General features: G+C 50.7%; 1 protein-coding gene across 1 annotated transcript in view; it reads right to left on the bottom strand.

Moving 5' to 3' along the window:
• Positions 1–229: 229 nt before the first annotated feature.
• Positions 230–16,742, bottom strand: part of LOC144931007 (retinal dehydrogenase 2-like) — a 71,732-nt gene continuing 55,219 nt past the window's right edge. The window contains exons 7-13 of the mRNA XM_078854865.1: positions 11,873–11,986; positions 7,506–7,608; positions 7,126–7,310; positions 6,135–6,299; positions 5,235–5,392; positions 4,168–4,242; positions 230–2,866 (exon numbers count right to left, since the gene is read on the bottom strand). Of these exons, the coding sequence (XP_078710991.1) occupies positions 2,794–2,866; positions 4,168–4,242; positions 5,235–5,392; positions 6,135–6,299; positions 7,126–7,310; positions 7,506–7,608; positions 11,873–11,986 (873 nt within the window). The 3' untranslated portion in view covers positions 230–2,793. The remainder of the gene's footprint in view (positions 2,867–4,167; positions 4,243–5,234; positions 5,393–6,134; positions 6,300–7,125; positions 7,311–7,505; positions 7,609–11,872; positions 11,987–16,742) is intronic.

Raw genomic sequence — 16,742 nt, 5'->3', positions numbered from 1 at the left:
CCTATTAGAGGCTAGAACACCTCCCCACCTACCCACCTCCAGCCCATCGCCCCACAGACCAACTCCCCACCTACCCACCTACCCACAACCTATCGCCCCACAGATCAACTCCCCACAACCCACTTCCCTGGCGTAATGTGCTCACAGCGGCGCCACCGCTCCACACAAAACACGCACGCATCCACACGCAGGCAAAACATGCAATGGTTCAGAGCACACGGTTTTGTTTTGTAAATTTATAACAGCCGTATAATGATGATGATAAAAAAAGCGTAACAAACACAGAAAACGTTTAAAAGATACAGTATTGTTACGGATAACATTCAGATATATAGTACGCAGTATTAACAATAAATGCGCAAGTTGTTTTCGGGTCTAACACACACACAAAAAAAACGTAGTCAAACAAAAGACAGTTTAATAAAAACACATTTCATAGAAGGGTCCTGCGTTTTTTGGTGTGTTTTTTTTCTCCTTCTGCTTTTGTCTTGTCCGCAGTCGAGGCTTCGAAACCTCGACTGCGCCTGCTAGACACACGCGCGCGTGGGTAGGTGTCAAACTGGTCCCACCGTCGTTGCGAGGTCTCCTCTGACACCACCAAAAACCACCGCCATTCGCCACTAAGTGGCGGAGACGTCACCACGGCGCCTGTGCCAAGCTAGGTGCACGTTAAGGCCACGTGAAGTGTCGAACGGCTCGCTGGCAGGGGTTCACTGGACAGACCCAGCGGGTGCCACGGGTCGACTGACTGAGATGAGTGGCCCATGCACCATCCGTGTCCCCCTCCTGTGCCAAAACTTGCTGTGCTTTAGCCACTCGGCGCTCTGCTCGTTGTTGTGAGCGTCGCTCCTCTGACACGCGTGCATACGCGCATACTGGTAACGCGCGGGGTGGGGGGGTGTTAACGAGACCGGGTAAGAACAAAACGCTGTACAATTAAACGTTGAAGTCGAAGGTACAGACGTTATTATTGCGTTGGAGTTTTGTTATGACCTTGCGGGACTTGTGAAAAAGGCCCGTTTTTGTACCAATGTTTGTGCAGGAAAGACAAATCGAAGCGTCAGGGTGGTTTTACCAAAACCGGGCCAATGTCTTCCCAGCGAATGTGTCTGTACCTCAAATAATTTGGGGAATATCAACACGATAATGTAATGGGAAGGCTTTCATCCAGCAGTAGTGGGTTTATCATGCCTGATGATGATGATGATGATGAATGCAATGAGGGCTTCATCCAGCAGTGAATTGATGGCTGATGGTGATGAATGCAATGGGCAGGACTTCATCCAGCAGTAGTGGATGTATCATGCCTGATGATGATGAATGCAATGAGGGCTTCATCCAGCAGTGAATTGATGGCTGATGGTGATGAATGCAATGGGGAGGACTTCATCCAGCAGGAGTGGATGTATCATGCCTGATGATGATGATGATGAATGCAATGAGGGCTTCATCCAGCAGTGAATTGATGGCTGATGGTGATGAATGCAATGGGGAGGACTTCATCCAGCAGTAGTGGACTTATCATGCCTGATGATGATGATGATGAATGCAATGAGGGCTTCATCCAGTAGTGAATTGATGGCTGATGGTGATGAATGCAATGGGGAGGACTTCATCCAGCAGTAGTGGATGTATCATGCCTGATGATGATGATGAATGCAATGAGGGCTTCATCCAGCAGTGAATTGATGGCTGATGGTGATGAATGCAATGGGGAGGACTTCATCCAGCAGTAGTGGACGTATCATGCCTGATGATGATGATGAATGCAATGAGGGCTTCATCCAGCAGTGAATTGATGGCTGATGGTGATGAATGCAATGGGGAGGACTTCATCCAGCAGTAGTGGACTTATCATGCCTGATGATGATGATGAATGCAATGAGGGCTTCATCCAGTAGTGAATTGATGGCTGATGGTGATGAATGCAATGGGGAGGACTTCATCCAGCAGTAGTGGATGTATCATGCCTGATGATGATGATGATGATGAATGCAATGAGGGCTTCATCCAGCAGTGAATTGATGGCTGATGGTGATGAATGCAATGGGGAGGACTTCATCCAGCAGTAGTGAACTTATCATGCCTGATGATGATGATGAATGCAATGAGGGCTTCATCCAGCAGTGAATTGATGGCTGATGGTGATGAATGCAATGGGGAGGCCTTCATCCAGGGGTGGATTGCCAAAGGGATATACATCATTCTAATGCAATGCCAGACACATCATTGGCTGTCAATAGCCACGGCCCCAATGAACACGTTTGTAACAAAACGCGCGCATTTTTACACGAGTCATCTCACACCCGCTAGAGTTATCCAAATGTTTTATTTTTTTTGTAAAAAAATATCATTCTGACCTCTTGAGGTTTTTTTTATAGCCACTATGCGAGGTGAATTGCATCAGCACAATCGTTTCGTTGTTTCTCTCTCCGCAATGAACCAATGACCTCTCCAGGTGTACGGGTTAGACAACAGCAAAGACCGGTCACTCGCGTGAACGACGCTCCCAGAAAACAGTCGTGCCCGTTAAGCCCTGCGTTGTACTGTACTTCTAGGCTCAAGGCCTCCCTCGCACAAGAGAGGGGGGGGGGGTGCAGAGAGATATTTGTAGAATAATCTTGCAATGCCTCGTGCTCCCCATCAACTCCTTTTATTTAATTCGTTTCGTGTACTTTCAAAGCGCTTGTGAATAATAACGATGACGACGACGATGGTGATGATGATGATAATAATAATGATAAACGATAATAGTGATGAGGAAAACAACGAAGGAAAAAATCAACGACGTCTTCACGAGTTTTTCTGCGAAATCTTGATCGTGACCGTCTTCACTTCGGTGTACTCCTGCAGGCCGTACTCGCCCCTGTGGCGACACAAACCAGGGTTGGTTACTGAGGCTCTGCACGAGACGTGTGAATGGACATTGTGTAGAACGTCTTGCGCGCCGTACCTGGCTAACCGTGCTAAACGATTCACTTTTTTTTTAAACCATTTATTTTTAATTTGACCGGGTAAGGTCCCACTGAGCTATGAAGCTTTTTTTCAAAAGCGACCTGGCCACAAATGATTGCTCAACAAAGTGGCTCATCGCGTGGAAAAGTGTAGCGGCCAAATGTTCTGAACGTTGACGTTGTTTCTAAATGTAGTAGGGATAAACCGGAGGACCCGGAGAAAAATCCGCACGACCACGGGCAGAGAGACACGCAAACTCCAAATATACAGCAGGCGTCAGGGTCGTAATCGAACCCACAACCTCCTGTATACCCGGCGAGGTAGTTAACATCTCCTAGCCACCGTGATGATGATGATGAGAGAGAGAGACGCAAACTCCAAATATACAGCAGGCGTCAGGGTCGTAATCGAACCCACGACCTCCTGTATACCCGGCGAGGTAGTTAACATCTCGCCACCGTGGCGCCTAATTCTGTGCTAATCGGGGATGTGGCGCCGCACCTTCTTCCCCGCCCGCCAACGCTGCTCAGACCGCTTCATTAAAAATATAAAATGAATATGATGAAACAAAACAGGACGCGATGTAAAAATCGGCGGCCTTCCGTATTTAGAAGCTCTCTGAAGTACCATTGCTCAGGGCCGTGCCACGTGCTGCTCTAGGTGACGACCGCGTGACTTGGTCGTGGGAATTGGCAATTTGGGAGCGGCGTCACACGCGCCCCAAGATACTGCAGCGAGCACGCCCGATGGTTATGAACAGGTGGCGTAAAAACGAAAATGATTCGCCAACTGCGATCGGTTTCTTGCACTGGCAGTAAGAATGCTTGGGTGTAAGAATGTATTATTCACGAGGGGTGAAAAGTTCGTGCCGATGTAAAATTTTCGGAATAATATAGGATGAAGGGTAAAGAATGAGGCTGCAAATCAGAATCAGCCAATTTATTTATCTTGGAAGAATCCGATAATCTACAAAGCTCTTGTTCATAGATATCCAGTAAATATTGATAAGACGAAAATCAATTCGTGAACCCAAATGGTGACTCCGAACGTTGGCGGTGCACCAAATCAGCAAGACGAACCGATAATCAATTACCTTCATAAAAACAGATACCAATGCTGATGGCAAGGAAAAGTATACATTCTTCTTGTTGTTGTTTAAACATTCCTCGGTATGAAGTCCGGTTTTAAAGTGGCATTATGTACCGTACTTACATCTCACGGCCATTCCCGGACATCTTGTAGCCTCCAAACGGGCTCTGCGCATTCATGGCATTGTAGCAGTTGATCCTGCAAACAGCGAGCGGATGTTAAGCATCTGCACTTAGTCAAGCCTCTGACCTATTCACACCGCTGAAGGACCACAAATCCACTCACGCACTTCCAGCAACCTTTAACTGTGCCCACTTTGTTGATTACAAACTTGGGTGGCATACCGGTGACCCTTGAACTGGAGGTGTGTTCATTCGTTGAGGAAGTCACATTTTTGGAATGCGTAGTTTCGCATTTAAATATTACAAATTTCAGAAAAAAATCAGAATTATAATTATTTGAAATCTAAAAATAACAGTACCAAACATTTTATGAAAGGAAATACTGCATCATCATCATCATCATCATGAACCGATATCATTTTATAATTTGTATCAGCCATTGTTTCTCCACTGCTGGATGAAAGTCTTCCTGCATCATCAAATACCGATGAAAATGTTTTTTAATGAATGCATATTAACAGCTCTGTTATCAATCCATTGCTTGATAAGGGCCTTACCACACTATCCGGATCATTTGGCCATACCTCACCAAACTGCTTATTACTGTCTATTTGGTTCTTTCGGTAAAGTCACGTAGAAGGGAAATAATAAAATAATACAAATTAAACATAATAAAATACAATTCTCACGTCTGAATGACGCTGTCTTTCCGACATACCTGTTCTTCACCTGAGGACGGCTGCTTGCGTTGTGGCCGAAACGTCGTGAGAATTGTATTTTATTATGTTTTATTTTATTATTTCCCTTCTATGTGACTTTACCGAAAGAACCAAAAAGATCAATCCCTGCAGTCACGAAAGCTTTAAATCGAAATTTCCTTATTACTGCTCAACCAAGGCCGGGGGAGCACAGACGTGGGGGCCATATAAGTAGAGTACAACCGCATGGTGCTTAGAAAACAAAAACGGACGATTTTAAACGTTCCCATTTTTTTTTCTCCGACCCGTGCATTTCCCGATCGTGAGCAGCGCTGCGGCCCGCGCCTCCCTCCCTCGCCCGCCCACCCACCAGACGGTGCCGGCCTGCATCGCGGCGGAGACGGCGAGGGCGCGCTCCAGGTCGCGCGTGAACACGGCGCCCACCAGGCCGTACGGGGAAGCGTTGGCGCGTGCGACCACGTCCTCCAGCGAGTCGAACCTCATGATCAGCTGCACGGGCCCGAAGATCTGCGTGACGGCACGAAAGCATTGTGGGCTCATCTTCTTGGTTCTTTCGGTAAAGTCACGTAGAAGGGAAATAATAAAATAAGAAAATAAAGCATAATAATTTTTTTTTTTTAAATATATATTTTTTTATTATTTCCCTTCTACGTGACTTTACCGAAAGAACCAAGAAGATAAATCCCTGCAATCACGAAAGCTTTAAATCGAAACCATTGTGGGCTCGTGTCGCGTTCACGGTGTGGTGGCGAGTGGGATCGTCGTGGCAAGGCCCGGGGCAGTCGCTCCCAACCTCGCTGGACCTGTGGACCACTGCGGAACTTCGACAGGAATTTGTAGACCACTTCCCGCAGCCTTGCAGGCCACAAGTGGCCCATGGACCAGAGGATGGGACCCACTGGCTTTGAGGTTACGGGTTTCTCTCGGTGTATGCGGCAGTAGTAAGATGCGTTCCAAAGCGAAACCGCATTAGGAGACAGCTGCCTGCCGAGTCGCGCACACAGTGCACCGCGCACAGCGTCGCCCCGCGTCCGACCGCATATCCGCATGACAGTGAATTCAAACCGCATAACGTAGGGAATTTTGGCTAGAAATAGATTGGCCGCATATCAGCGAAATCGCACGAGCCGAGCCCGCATAATGCGCGGGAGGCCTGTACGTCACGCGATCTCTGCTGATTTTCGCAATCTCTCCTGATCGAGTGCTGTTCATTCGGCCAAGCCCAGACGATCACCGTCCGAGTGCGCACCTCCTCGCGAGTGATGCGCGCGCTGTCGGGCACATCGGAAAACACCGTGGGCTGCACGTAGAAGCCTCGTCCTTCGCAGGCCACGCCGCCGCACTCCAAGTGCGCCCCCTCCTCCAGCGCGCTCTGCACCAGCTCCAGGATCTTGGAGCGCTGCTTCTCGTCAATCTGTGGAGTAGGGGGCCATCCGTTTAGTACGTACGCATGGAAGTGGGGGGGGGGGGTTAAACCAAATGCGTAGGCTTGCGTATGGGGGGTGTACTGACAATGTACGCATAGGAAAAAGGGAGGGGGATGAAGCCTCGATAATAATTTGTCGACATTGGCCTTCAGATGAGCCACAGTTCAGTTTCTCCAGCTGTCAGACAACAAGTCCTGCCGGGAGAAGTGGGACTGTGGGAGAGGTGTCACTCGTGTGCCACCGTGCCCCTGACTGCGAGCTAGCACGCAGCTCAGCAAAATAAGTGGCCAAGGTACGCAGCTTAATTCTTTAATGCAACTGGCGGTGAACTATCTGTTTACTTAAACACGTTAATATTATTAATCCTTGATGGTTTCTGCGTGGATTAAATATCGGCCGTTCTATAGCATTCAGGTGGGTGCGTCAAGTGTGCGTACGCAGGTGGGGGTGGAAAAAGTGGTTGTTGTTGTGCACATGGTTGTTGTTGTGCACGTGCTTATTGTTGTTGTGAACGTGGTTGTTGTTGTGGGTTGTTGTGAATGTGGTTGTTGTTGTGAACGTGGTTGTTGTAGTTGTGAACGTGGTTGTTGTTGTGGGTTGTTGTGAATGTGGTTGTTATTGTGAATGTGGTTGTTGTTTTGAACGTAGTTATTGTTGTGAACGTGATTGTTGTTGTCGTTGTGAACCTGGTTGTTGTCGCGAACGTGCTTGCCGTTGAGCAATATGCTGCGAACGCGACTGTTGCTGTTGTGAGCGAGTCTGCGGTTGTTGTTGCGCGTGCTGTTGTCGTTGTGAACGTGAGCACGGGCTCACCTGTGGCCCGTGCTCAGTGCTCGGGCAGAAGGGGTGGCCGACGCGGCGCACGCGTGCCCGCTGCGCGCTGCGCCGCACGAACTCGTCGTAGACGGGGCCCTCCACGTAGACACGAGACCCCGCCGTGCAGCACTGGCCCTGGTTCCAGAACACCCCCTGGTGCGCCTGCTCCACCGCCACGTCCACTGCTCGCGGGGGGGGGGGGGTTGGTGGAAACCACGTCGAGTCAGCAGTGTCACGGCAAGGGGCGCGTAACGAGCGAGCAAACCAGGGCTTGGAAATCCCACGTGTTATATTAATGCACGAGATTCAAGACCACACGCAACACATACGTGCGGATGTGTTTTGCGCTGCGTGGCACGGAACGGAGGGAGACTCACGGTCGGCGTCGGCGAACACGATGATGGGGCTCTTCCCGCCGAGCTCCAGCGTCACGCGCTTCAGGTTACTCTTGCCGGCCTCCTCCTGGATCAACTTCCCCACCTGCGTTACGCAAGGGGGTGCCGGCGGGCGGGCGGGGGGCGGGGGGGGGGGGGCGAAACGGCAAAAAACAACGACGTGGAATTAAGCGACCAGAAAGAGAAGAATCGACCGCCACTTCCAGTTCTCATCTGCAATGAACATAGATAATAGGAAAAAATCCATCCTCGATTAACGTAATTTGTCGTGGAATATTTTGAGCTGCGCATGATGGGAGATGCAGGTACAAGGGCCGTGGATGGATGGCGCTTATAGGGTTGCACTCATTATGGATGGCGCTTATAGGGTTGCACTCATTGCGCATTAAGCGCTTGCCACAAATTAATCTCGTCAAAAAGCATCAACCATCGCTCAAACTCCAGTCAGTCTCGCAGCGGCTTTTGGCTGTCCATCGTACAAAGACGGTCACTGCATCGCGCGCTTTCAGATGCGCTTCTGCGGCCGTCTGGAAAGCTCTTCCTTCCGAGATTAGGAAGCCACTGGAGCTATGTTCTTTTAACTCTAGATTCAAAACTCATTTTTATTAATTGCTATGTGTGTTTAGTTTGTTGTCCTTTCCACACACCTCCGATTAGCACGTACAGTGCTAAAGAAGTTCAACATACATTTCAACATAATTGAAAAGCCAGCTAAAATACTGTGAGGTCCCGTGATCTTCAGTGCAACAACAGCTCCCTACTCATCCCCCCTCCCAGCCCCCTCTTACACCACCACTAGGAGTGGCGTGTAGGGTACTATCCAGTGGCATTGCAAGTCACCTGCCCACGCTAAAATTACAATACACGCCATGTGTAAACGTGACCACACCTCAAGACGCCGTACAGAAACGGCGAGCTAACTCGTTTTTAAGGAGAGGCGGTCAGTCATAGACTAGGGGATAACAGGAAAGTGTTGAGCCTGGACATCCATGGCTGCTACCAATTCCAAGCCACAGGCCTTTAACCTGAATCCAAACCACGGTGAGCTACCTCCCCCACCCCTCCCCCCATCTTCAACCATAACCTGATCACAAAACACAACTTATACGTGTAAGCATGACCAGGTCTTTGGTAAGAGTGGCCAGAGCTTCGATATATGATTTCTTTCCCCAGCAAGTGAACTGGCCATACATTCGCAAGCAGGACCCACCTGAAAATGAATCTTGAGAGTTGCCAGAGTACGCAAAGAGAGAGGGTGTCGTGTGTATTATTTACGCACACCAACGCGTGGTGTTGGTGTGCGTAAAAATAATTTGTCGTCTCGCTTTGCGTCTTAAAAGTGACAAAATAATGGTTCAAAGGTTCTCTTTTCCTTCTCGGTTTTACTGGGAGCTATGGCCTCAAACTCCTTCGCACAAACGCCACGGACGTGGCCTCTTCTCGAAGTTTCCAAGAGGAGTCGCGAGAGCCGCCAAGGGGCCCCGCGCGGCACGGGAAAGCCCCCGCGGATTTGAGCGCTCGTAAACTTTAAGGGGCGTGAGGGAGGCCGTCAGAGCTGAGGGTAAACAGGACCCCGGCGCTGGGGCGTTCTCTTCCACCTGCTGCTTCCCTCCTTCGCGTCTGCTTCATCTCCACAAAAAGCCCGTGTGCACGTGCACGGGTGCGTGGGTGTGCGGGTGCGTGGGTGTGTGTGTGCACGGGTGCGTGGGTATACGGATGCGTGGGTGTGTGTGTGCACGGGTGCGTGTGCAGGTGCGTGGGTGTGTGTGTGCACGGGTGCGTGTGCGGGTGTGTGGGTGTGTGTGCGTGTGGGTGTGTGTGTGTGCGCGTGGGTGTGTGTATGCACGGGTGCGTGTGTGTGCGTGGGTGTGTGTGTGTGCACGTGCATGGGTGCGTGGGTGTGCGGGTGCGTGTGTGCGCGTCGGTGTGTGTGTGCGCGTGGGCGTGTGTGTGTGCGCACGTGCGTGTATGCGCAGGGAGCGTTCGTGCGGCGGGTTTAGCGCACTTTCTTCACGAGCTCGCCGACCCAAGTCCGATTCCCGCTCAACACCAACGACGGAGATTTGAAGCGGTCCTGGGTCTCCCCCTAAAATGAGTACCAGCTGCGGTGTGTGAACATTATACATGGGGACACAACGGCGGCCGGGTGCGGTGTTGGCCATCCCTCCCCATGTGCCGTGCGCTTGTCTTCATTGGGTTCTCACTATCAGCACTTGCCCCAAACATCTGTAAAGGCGATGGGGATTTTTTTCTTTCGTCTTTGTGTGTTTGTGCATGTGACCGTTCGCGCAGTGGCTATCGCACTAAACTATTAATCCGGGGATCCGAGTTCAATTCCCGACCATAGTTAACACCAGTGGTGCGTGATCTCTGAACTGGCCCTGGGCCACCCCTAGGTCGACTCGGTCCAGCATTAGCACCTGTCGGGTCGCGTGAGCGGAGGACGTCTCAACGCGCACGAGGAATCCTGCAGGAGCTCGATGGGCCGGTCGCCTTCGCGAGGCTGGGGTATTGGTCGAAGGCTTTGTGGGAGGCCTTCACGCAGCAGCGGACGGATCATGGCCGACGACGCTGCCGAGCGCAACGGCGTGGCCGTCGCGTCCGAGGCAGAGCGTTGGAGAAAACGTTTGCACGCGTCGCTGCCGGCGTGATATGCAAGCGCGGCGAGGCCCCCGCGTTTGACCCTCGCCGTGCACACTCAGCACATCCCATCTGGCGGCAAATTAGCCCTCGCGCACAACGAGCACGATGCGTTCGCGGCGCGCAACTGGGCGCGGGGAAATAGTGGCGCTCACGTTCCCAGCGTTCGGGGCGAATTATCTCCCGAGCGTTGAAAAGAAAACACGGCACTTCGCTGCAAGTTACACGCGCGTTCTGCGGTTTCCTGGACGTGTCCTCGTAAAGAGTTTCCCGAACTTAAGCAATCGTTAATAATAACAAATTACCGGACCGCGAGAAAAAAATAAACAAATTAAACCAACCCGCTCCCTAAATTCTTCCCTCTTTCATAAATATTTCGTCTTACACAGGGGTAGATTATCAAGCGACGCGCGGTTCAGTGTTCAATGCTGTACGTTTCCCCCCCCAGCCCCCCCCCCACGTTGTACCGCACAGTCGCTCGTTCAGCACGACGTCGTCCGACGTTTCGCTCCACGCTCGGAGGAATTTTTAGTTTGAAAAAAGCTCCCCGGGCCACCGAGCAGAGCGAACGGTCGAAGGAGTCACGCGGAAACCCACGCACGGCCCCTCCCCCCACAACCCACCCAGCCAGCCAGCGCACGACGACGTCGGGCGAGCTAACTATAGCCCCCTGGCAACGTGACGGCCACGGCGTCCTTGAGAGATTGAGTCGCCAGTGGCGGGCGGGCGGGCGGGCGGGGGGACTGCTCACGGCGTAAATCAACGCTCGCGGCCGCCTGGGCAGAGAGTGACCTTGGCGGAACGCGCGAGGAGCAGAAGCCGACCAGACCGCATCGCGAGGGCCCCACATGTGGCAAGAGCGTGGCCGCGAGACGGGACGGAGAAGACGCGATAATAATTAAATAAATTGATTGCCCCACTCCCCCCCCCCGTTTCCAGCGTTAAATCATTATTCTAATGAAATTCATGTATGAAATAATAATAATACCGTTAAACGTGAATAAATAGAACACAGGTTGGTTGGGTGCGGTGGCAAAATGGGAGAGATAGCGAGAGAGACAGGGCCGATGTAGACTATTCATCGCTCCTCATCAACGTAGCTTTGGGACGTTGCTCGGCAAGCGTGGGGCGCGTTGCAGCATGCCACCGCGTAGGTAACATACGAGCGCGGGTAAATCTACTGGGCAGCTGTGAAGAAGAGCTCCATAGCACATCGGATTTCCTCCAGTGCAAATAAATATTCTGATTCTGAAATCCGTTCACGTGGGGTTTGGCTTGCGAAGACGCTGTCGCCTCGACAGACCTGGTTTTCACCTGAGGACGGCTACTTGCGTTGTGGCCGAAACGTCGTGAGAATAATTTTATTATGTTTATTTTTATTATTTTATTACTTCCCTTCTACGTGACTTTACCGAAAGAACCAAGAATATGCTACAAATCGCTTTAAACTATTGTCATAGTAGTGCGTATTTAATGTGGCTCTGCACTCTGATGTTGTAGGAGAAAACGTTTATTAAAAAGTCTATTTAATTAAGTAGAACGTGTTGTCTATATTTATTTAAAGTTGCGCATTTTGATGTGACGTCACATTTCTCACCCCCCCCCCCTTCGTCACACATCGTCACACATGTCTGACCCCCCCCACCCCCTAGGTGCGTGACGTCATTTATGGGCGGCCCCTTACCGTGGTGCCCGTGAGGTGCGGTTACCTCGGTGGAGCCGGTGAACGCGATCTTGTCGATGTCTGGGTGCTGCACGATCGCTGCCCCGGCCGTGGGGCCAAATCCCGGCACGATGTTAACGACGCCCGGCGGAAACCCGGCCTGCACACACACACACAAAGACAAAGATCCCCCATGTAGCCTTACACTGACTGTTGGGGCAAGTGCTGTTCGCGAACACCTATGAAGTCCGACACGGCACACGAGGGAGGGGGTGGCCAACACCTTGGTCTCCCCAGTGGCGATGTTTACACACCGCACCAGGTACTCATTTGAGGCTGAGTAGACCTAGGGGGAGGCCCAGGACCGGTTCAGATAATTGTCACTGGTGTTGGCTGTGAGTGAAAATAGAACTCGGGTCACCGGGTTCGTAGTGCAGCGCGCTAACCGCTACACTACCGCTCTCCACACACGCACAATGTTACACACACACACAACACAGCGATCCCCTCTATAGCTTTAGCGTACTGCTGGGGCAGCGGCGGCGGCGGCTTTTGGCGAGCTATCGGACAAAGATGGTCACCACGTCACGCGCTTTCAGATGCGCTCATGCGGCCATCTGGAACGCTCTTCCTTCAGATATTAGGAAGGCACTGGAGCTATGCACTTTGAAACCATCATCTAGATTGCAAACTAATTCCTTTACAACCGATTTTTGTGTTTAGTTTGTTGTCCTTCCCCAGCACCTCCTATTAGCACGCTAGGCTACGTACGGTGCGAGAGAAGTTCAACATACATAATCAGCGTCATCAGTAGCAGCATCAACGCATTTAGAATGAGAAACTTTGGCAACCTGGTAAGATAACAGGATTGAAGCTAAATAGAGTTGTATGTCTGCTGAACGTTGGTTAAATGTGCAGAGCGCACGACCTTGGGTAGTCACGTGACTTGTCTGTCTGGAAGTAGTTTCCCTCCAGAGTTGCACATCACTCCTGCAGTTTGTGCCAGAGGTGGGACAAAGTCATTGTTATGCAAGTCCAAGTCGAGTCGCAAGTCATCAAATTCATGACTCGAGTCTGACTCGAGTCCAAGTCACATGACTCGAGTCCACATCTCATAGGTGGGACAAAGTCATTGTTATGCAAGTCCAAGTCGAGTCGCAAGTCATCAAATTCATGACTCGAGTCTGACTCGAGTCCAATTCACATGACTCGAGTCCACATCTCATAGGTGGGACAAAGTCATTGTTATGCAAGTCCAAGTCGAGTCGCAAGTCATCAAATTCATGACTCGAGTCTGACTCGAGTCCAAGTCACATGACTCGAGTCCACATCTCATAGGTGGGACAAAGTCATTGTTATGCAAGTCCAAGTCGAGTCGCAAGTCATCAAATTCATGACTCGAGTCTGACTCGAGTCCAAGTCACATGACTCGAGTCCACATCTCATAGGTGGGACAAAGTCATTGTTATGCAAGTCCAAGTCGAGTCGCAAGTCATCAAATTCATGACTCGAGTCTGACTCGAGTCCAAGTCACATGACTCGAGTCCACATCTCAGAGGTGGGACAAAGTCATTGTTATGCAAGTCCAAGTCGAGTCGCAAGTCATCAAATTCATGACTCGAGTCTGACTCGAGTCCAAGTCACATGACTCGAGTCCACACCTCTGGTGTGTGCTACGGTGAAGCTTTGGCGTGGCAACTGTGCGTGAGAACTATTTTGGTAAATGCATCTCAAGATGCTTTACGAATGGGCATCACAACTGTGATCGAATTCTGTAGACCGTAAACAACTTAACAAATTGTGCGTAATTACACACTGAAAGTGTACGTTACATTGGCCTTACCATAGCCATATTGACAGCAAAAATGCGAATTCCATATTGTGAAGATCTTGGTATTAAAAAAAAAATATATATATATACTTTTTAATGAAACCTACATTAAATTTCGATTTAAAGCTTTCGTAACTACAGGAATTCATATTCTTGGTTCTTTCGGTAAAGTCACGTAGAAGGGAAATAATAAAATAATATAAACATAAAACAATAAAAAAAACTATATTATTTATATTATTTTATTATTTCCCTTCTACGTGACTTTACCGAAAGAACCAAGAATATGAAACCTACATTATTTACATAAACAAATAGCTGAATTTGTGTTAAAAATGTGTGTGCGTATAACTTTTTTTGCACCGTACGCCGCCAACTGTGCAGTGCAAAAATCAATTGTATATTACTTAACGTGTGACATTCTTTCTCCCGTGTAATAAAAGCTGCAATAAAACCACGCTGCGTCACTGGACTCAGACCTCGTTACAACAGAGGTTACTATTATTCTTCTTATCATTACTGCACACACTGGACCGTTTTACTAATTAATTGTGTTTTTTTTTTCACCGTTGACAAGACGTGGCCCTCGGAGGCAGCGGGTTGCAATGTGGCTTGTGTAAATGTTGGAAATCCGCAGCTCGACAAATGGCTATAACGAGGGAGGTCACAACGCTGCAAGCCCCGGTCTCTTAAGCAAGCCGGTGTAACACCTGCTACGAGGCCTTATGGAAAATGTCATCCGTTCAACTGCCCCCCCCCAAAAAATATATATTTGGGGTAAAAGTAAAAACAAAAAAAACTCAAAACAAAACCATAGAGTCGGGAGGAATTCCCTCGCTCGGCCGCCAACTGCGGTAATCAGCCGGGCGGTTGTTATTATTTTCTTCTTTTACCCTAAATCTATTTTGGCAGTTTAACTCGCAGATGACATCGGTCATAAGTCCTTGTGTACACTGCATCTGCCAGCACGTTTGCAAGTGCGCCAGCTGTGCTTTAAGCACCTGTAACGTCTCCCGAGTGAACCGAATTGCACCAACAGGTCAGCCCCCCCCCCATAAGCTCATCAATCAGGAGGTGTCAGACCTCTGGCAAATGTTCCCCCTTGGGCCAAAGGACCTTTTCCAACGATCCGTTCTGAATCTCCACATATAGATTAATGTGTGTTTTGGTCTATCGGCAAATTGGCTCTCAGCAGCATTTGTTGAAAGCCAATATTATCCATCAGCATGTGTGTATGTATGTATGTAGAACTTCTTTCGCACCGTATGTCGCCAACCATGGACTAAATATATTCGTAAATATGCTTTTACCCATAATGCTCCACAACAATTCATAATCCGTCCCTTGAAGGGATAGCAGAGGTGGCTCTGTGATATCCACTTCCGTGGCCCGTTCTCCAACACCAAGGGGCATGCTGACCTATGGGAGTTCTGAGTGCATTCATTATCTCATAACATGACGCCGAGAGCACGATTGGAATTAAAGGTAGGGGAAAGATACCACAAATGTTTATACCTTTTGTGGAAATAAGTCACCGACAGAGCCACTTTTAGCAAAGCGTCCTGCTTTGATCGACCGGCCGCATTCGGCCGACAACAAGTGTAAAACTCGCAACGGACGGCGAGAAGTCACGCCGACGAACGTGGCCACGGGGCAGGGGGTGGCGGTGGGGGTTGGCGGTGGGAGGAGAAGCGGCCAATAGAGCCGTCAAGGCAAGCGGCGGCCGTGCCGGGCGGGTGGCCGCATGTGACACTAATTAACGCCGAGCGCTAATCCCATAACGAGCGCACTTAAGTGCGTGACCGACGAGTGAAGGGCGGATTGCGTTTCACTTCGAGTGGCTGGTGGACAAGCGGGCGGGCGAGCGGTCGAGCGGGTCTGTGTCGGCAGTTGGCTGCTCACGGTAAATGTTTTTTGTTTGTTTTAACCAAAAGGGCAAGTGAGTGTTTGCACGTGCGGAGCTACGGTGCGGTGGTTTTCGGGCGCTACATAGCGATCCCAATGCTATTGGTTCGATTCCTGACAATCCACAACATCAGCAGCAGCAACGCTCTGGCAGTGTATCTGGGCCTCTCCGTAACAAGCACCTGCTGCAGTTTATGACCATCACCGCCGGAGAGATAAAAGCGGTGACGCGGCGGATAGCGCACTGCACTACCAAGTCAGCAACCTGCATTAAATTCCAGGTCATGGTCTACATCAATGGTGAGTGATATGTGAACTTATCCTGGACCTCCCTGAGGTCAACTCAGCCTCAAATTAGTACACTGTCAGGCATGCTTTTGGCTGGGCCATGCTATCGGGCCTCAAGTAGCTCGCGGACGACACTTTCCCCCGCCTTGGTGAAACAGCTAAGGTGGGGAATCTCCATGATACCCTATTGCAATGTGGCTTTAGGCCACGAGAAATTTCCAGCTGAGCATGATTGCAGCGAGCGCCCATGGAGGTCGTGAAACAAACGAAGCCGGCGGGCGAGGCGCAGGGAGGGAGCTGCCGACGAGGCCGCGTCGTCATCGCGCTCCGCCGGGCGTTTCTGTCTTCTGCAGATTTCAGTCGGTTTTTATTTCTTTCTCTCCCGATTTCAAAGCCGCGGCTCATTTCTGCGGGAATGCAGGAAGAGAGCTACCGGCTTCGGACGGCCCTCTTCCTCGGCTTTTTGATTTATTTGCTGCCATGCAAGATAATAAACCCATCCTCGGGGCCTGTGCAAGCGAGTGAGCGAGCGAAAATAGAAACCCCCCCCCCCAACTCCCGGGTTGGTTTCCAGAGCGATCGGGTTTCGTTCTCTGCTCCGCGCCGCCGCGCGCCACGTCGGGTCCGCCGACACAGCGGCCACGGCGGGGGAACACGCGGCCGGCGGTGATCGCTTCCATCTGTGCGGCAGCGGACGGACGGACGGTGCGACGAGCAGCAGTTGTGGCCAGCGGGCGATGGACATGGGGGGTGAGGGGGGGGGCTGAGTGGGGGTGGGACAGGACGGGCCACGGGAAGGCACGGGGGGGAGGGGGGGAACGTGGTCTCGACGAGATCGTGCGACAGTCCCCACCGTTCTCGGTGGGACTGAGTCACGGTCATCGGCGTCTGT

The sequence above is a fragment of the Lampetra fluviatilis genome, chromosome 3, assembly GCF_964198595.1.
Source record: "Lampetra fluviatilis chromosome 3, kcLamFluv1.1, whole genome shotgun sequence".
NCBI classification, from domain to species: Eukaryota; Metazoa; Chordata; class Hyperoartia; order Petromyzontiformes; family Petromyzontidae; genus Lampetra; species Lampetra fluviatilis.
This window is presented reverse-complemented; position numbering and strand designations above follow the sequence as displayed.